Here is a 4078-nt window from a genome sequence, read left to right as displayed (position 1 = left end):
AGGCGCTGCAATCGCTCTCATTATTTCCGCCGCTGATCCCGGCAGCACAAAAGCGCGAGTCCGCCTCCAGCCGCATCTCCATCCGGGTAGCTCTGGAGGGGAGGCTCGGATAGTTCCCTCCCAGGCCCTGGAGTTCCTCCGAATATGGGGCCGCTTGCCCCAGAAGCAGATACGCGGGGTCCCCATTTCGGGGTAGCCGGTACGCGAACGCTTCAGGCTTCGGCGAGCTCTGATCTCGACAAGACCCGGACAGAGGACGAGCAGCGACAGCGACGTTTCGCAATCAAAGGTCGCTGTCAGCGGCTAAGTTGTGAATAAATGAAAAAGGGGGCAGTTCTGGGGACGCGATGTTGCCGAATTGAAAGGGGGTCTTCCTGAGTTTTTGAAACCCAGCTCTTAACTTCTGGAGCGGGCGGGAATTAGGCAAAGTCCTTCTGAGGTGTCCTCAAGGAGCAGTTTTTACACAGCGAGCGTCCCGCTACTTCATTGCTGCACGTGTTTCAGGGATTCAACCACATCTCACACGAAATCTGATTTCTTTCCATTAAAATCCGTTTCAGTAAGAACCAGATTCCTAAGAAACTCAGACGTCCTACCCAGACGTTAACAGGAGACCATGGGATGTCTTCTGCTTTTGATAGTGTAAAGTTCATCTTAACGAGATGAAGAAAAGGGAGAAAGAGTGTGTGTGTTTGTGTGTGCCTCTGTGTGTGTGTGTGTGCTGGAACTGAAATTATTTCAGCTTTGATTGCTATAGGTGGATTTAACAGTTCAGCTATTTTATGAGGCTCCCTGAATCTGGAACCCTCCAGGAATATAATATTTTGGTTTTCGAAACTTCCTCTTTTGTTGCAACGATTATGAAAATTGAGGGAAAGGTATCAAGCTTCAGTTTACCTTTTATTCTTAAGAAATAGCTGGAGAAGATGTGAATGCTTGAATAGTTTGCAAACTTATTTTAGATCATTAAATCATGGGTCTTGATTAGAGTTGTGTTGTACTGTTTGCTATATTAATGAAAGAATTTTTATCCATAAAAAAACAGTGCGGCTAATTTAATTGGACATATGAATATTATTAGAACACGTGTCACTTTATTGAATTCCGAAGGGCAAACTTTTTTCTTCAAGAAGCTTAGAGCTAGCTAAATCTCTGTTAGCTTAATTGACCAAAATAAACAAACAATAATTAGGTAGACATTAAGTAAAATTAAAAATAAAAAACCTGATCTTCATTTTGAAAGATATAATGGAATGCTTTCTTTGGGGGATAGATGAATTTTGTACAGAGATTTTGTTTTGTGTGCAATCATCTTATGGACATGCAAATACTGGCAGTGTCTTTTACAATCCAGATGCAGGCACAGTAGAAAGTTGGGTGGATTTTTCCCTTGGATGACTGTCTTTAATCACAGGCAAACTATTGATTGTGCAGTAATACATTTTCATGGGTGAACTAGTGAGATCAACATATACCTCTTTTCTAAAGAAAGGCTGCTCTTATAAAATAAGAAAGATCCCCAAATAATGTATAACACTAGTTCTTCTGATATAAAGACACTCAAATAATAGTCTCAGCTGCTCAATGGGACAGTCTTATGGATTGAAAAGGATGGTTTTCTCTGATGTTTTTTTTCTTCAGAGAAAGAAACTAGTGGTAGTAATGTGTAGTAATGGCATCGAAACCACTAGGTGCTAGCTTATTATTTAATTGTACTTACTATTCTTTCTCCCAGAGAAAAGTTGTTTTGTTTATTGATAGGTGTAGAAAGCCAGACACATTCCACATTCATACTTCTGCACTCAGAATTTGTACCATGAACATATTTGGGACAGCCACTTTACATAATCTCCCCAACAATCTGGAGATTTTAAAAGCCACTTTGTGCTAATTAACAGAATAACAGAGCTGGAAGGGACCTTGGAAATCTTCTAGTCCAACCCTCTGCTCAGGCAGGAAACCCTATATGATGTCAGACAAATGGTTGTCTATTCTCTTCTTTAAAACTTCCAGTGATGGAGCATTTACCACTTCTGGAGGCAAGTCGTTCCACTGACAGTTGTTCTAACTCAGGAAATTTGTCCTTAGTCTAGGTTGCTTCTCTCCTTGATTAGTTTCCATCCATTGCTTCTTGTCTTGCCTTTAGGTGCTTTGGAGAATTAGAATTAGAATAGACCTGGAAGGGACCTTGGAGGTCTTCTAGTCCAACCCCCTGCTCAAGCAGGAGAACCTATACCATTTCAGACAAGAGACTGTCTAGTCTCTTCTTAAAAACTTCCAGTGATGGAGCGCCCATGATTTCTGAAAGCAAGCTGTTCCACTGGTTAAATTTTCTCACTGTTGGGAAGTTTCTCTTTAATTCTAGGTTGTTTCTCTCTTTGGTCAGTTTCCAACCATTGTTTTTTGTCCTGCAATCTGGTGCTTGGAGAATAATTTGACCCCCTCTTCTTTGTGGCAACCCCTCAAACATTGGAATACTGCTGTCATGTCACCCCTGTTTCTTCTTTTCATTAAGTTAGACAGGCACAATTCCAGAAACCATTCTTTATATGTTTTAGCTTCCAGTCCCCTAATCATTTCTGTTGCTCTTCTCTGTACTCTCAGCATCTTTTTTACATTGTGGTGACCAAAACTGGATGCAGCATTCCAAGTGTGGCTTTACCAAGGCGTTGTAAAGTGGTATTAACATTTCACATGATCTTGATTCTATCCCTTTGTTAATGCAACCTAGGACTGCATTGGCTTTTTTGGCAGCTGCAACACACTGCTAGCTCCTATGTAAGTGAATGTCCTCTAGGACTAGGACTCCAAGATACCGCTCACAATTACTACTATTGAGCCTAGTATCACCTATACTATACCTGTGCATTTGGTTTTTCTTGCCTAAATGTAGAACCTTATTTTTCTCACCATTGAATTTCATTTTGTTACATGGGGCCAATGTTCAAGTCTCTCAAGATTCTTCTATATCTTAAGCCTATCTTCTGGAGTGTTGGCTATTCCTGCCAGTTGGAATAACAATTCCAATTGCTATATCTCCTTTTGTTCTATTGGTTTTAACCTGTGTATTTATAATAAATAAGCGATTGCATGCATATTTTGACAATTGTGAGATTGATAATTTTTCTTCTAGACAGCACTCAAAGGCTTTTGCTTCAAAAAGAGATTTATGGATCTCCATTTTTCATGATACTATAAAATGGATCTGATAATTTAATCTTTCCTTGCTTTCTATCTGTTGGCAGGTGGTGTTTTTCTTGCTACCGTCGCTACTGCAGGAATGCTAGCAGGTTTTGGTATGACACTGGCTGTGACGAAGAAGAAAAGTCCCAATTGGTTCAATAAGGTTAGTTTATTTGAACTTCTTGTGTAGTTCTGATAGTTCAAAAGTGTGTATCCTATATGATAGGATACAATACTGTAGGTGCCTGCTGAGAGAACAGCTTTTTGGAGAAAAAATTAACAAAAAAATATATAGTTAAAAATGATCACATGACCAAGGGGATGCTGCAAAGGTCCTAAATGTGAAAAACGGTCATAAGTTACTTTTCAGTGCCGTTGTAACTTTGAACTGTTGTAAGTTGAGGACGACCTGTAGTTCTCTTAGACCAGGGGTCTTCAAACTTGGCCCTTTTATGACTTGTGGACTTCAACTCTCAGAATTCCTCAGTCACCGTGCCTGGGAGTTGAAGTCCACAAGTCACAAAAAGGCCAAGTTTGAAGACCCCTGTCTTAGACATATGAAACTGGTAGCCTAAAATAGCTACATAAGAGATTAAAGTATTCTGCTAGGTGGTGATCATCGGACCCGGATACCTTCGAGACCGCCTCCTGCCGCAGATTACCTCCCATCGACCAGTACGCTCCCATAGAGTGGGTCTCCTCAGGGTGCCGTTGGCCAAACAGTGCCGGCTGGCGACCCCAAGGGGGAGGGCCTTCTCTGTGGGAGCTCCCACCCTCTGGAATGAACTGCCCCCAGAGATCAGGGTTATCCCTGATCTCCCTTCCTTTCGCCGCGCCCTCAAGACTTGGTTATTCCAGCTCGCAGGACTGGCCTAGGGTAATTTTTAGAGGGGTT

The 4078-nt window shown here is 41.6% G+C and overlaps 1 protein-coding gene across 1 annotated transcript in view; it reads left to right on the top strand.

Annotated features, from left to right (window-relative positions):
- Positions 1–81: 81 nt before the first annotated feature.
- The window catches only part of LOC107301344 (transmembrane protein 242-like), a gene marked incomplete at its 3' end in the record, with an annotated part of 5991 nt that continues 1994 nt past the window's right edge, over positions 82–4078 (top strand). Inside the window, exons 1-2 of the mRNA XM_015830581.1 lie at positions 82–289; positions 3246–3346. Coding sequence (XP_015686067.1) covers positions 145–289; positions 3246–3346 — 246 coding nt within the window. The remainder of the gene's footprint in view (positions 290–3245; positions 3347–4078) is intronic.

Source organism: Protobothrops mucrosquamatus, unplaced genomic scaffold (assembly GCF_001527695.2).
Source record: "Protobothrops mucrosquamatus isolate PMUCROS unplaced genomic scaffold, P.Mucros_1.0 scaffold11725, whole genome shotgun sequence".
NCBI classification, from domain to species: Eukaryota; Metazoa; Chordata; class Lepidosauria; order Squamata; family Viperidae; genus Protobothrops; species Protobothrops mucrosquamatus.
The sequence above is the reverse complement of the archived record's forward strand: the minus strand, read 5'-3'. Positions and strand labels throughout refer to the sequence as shown.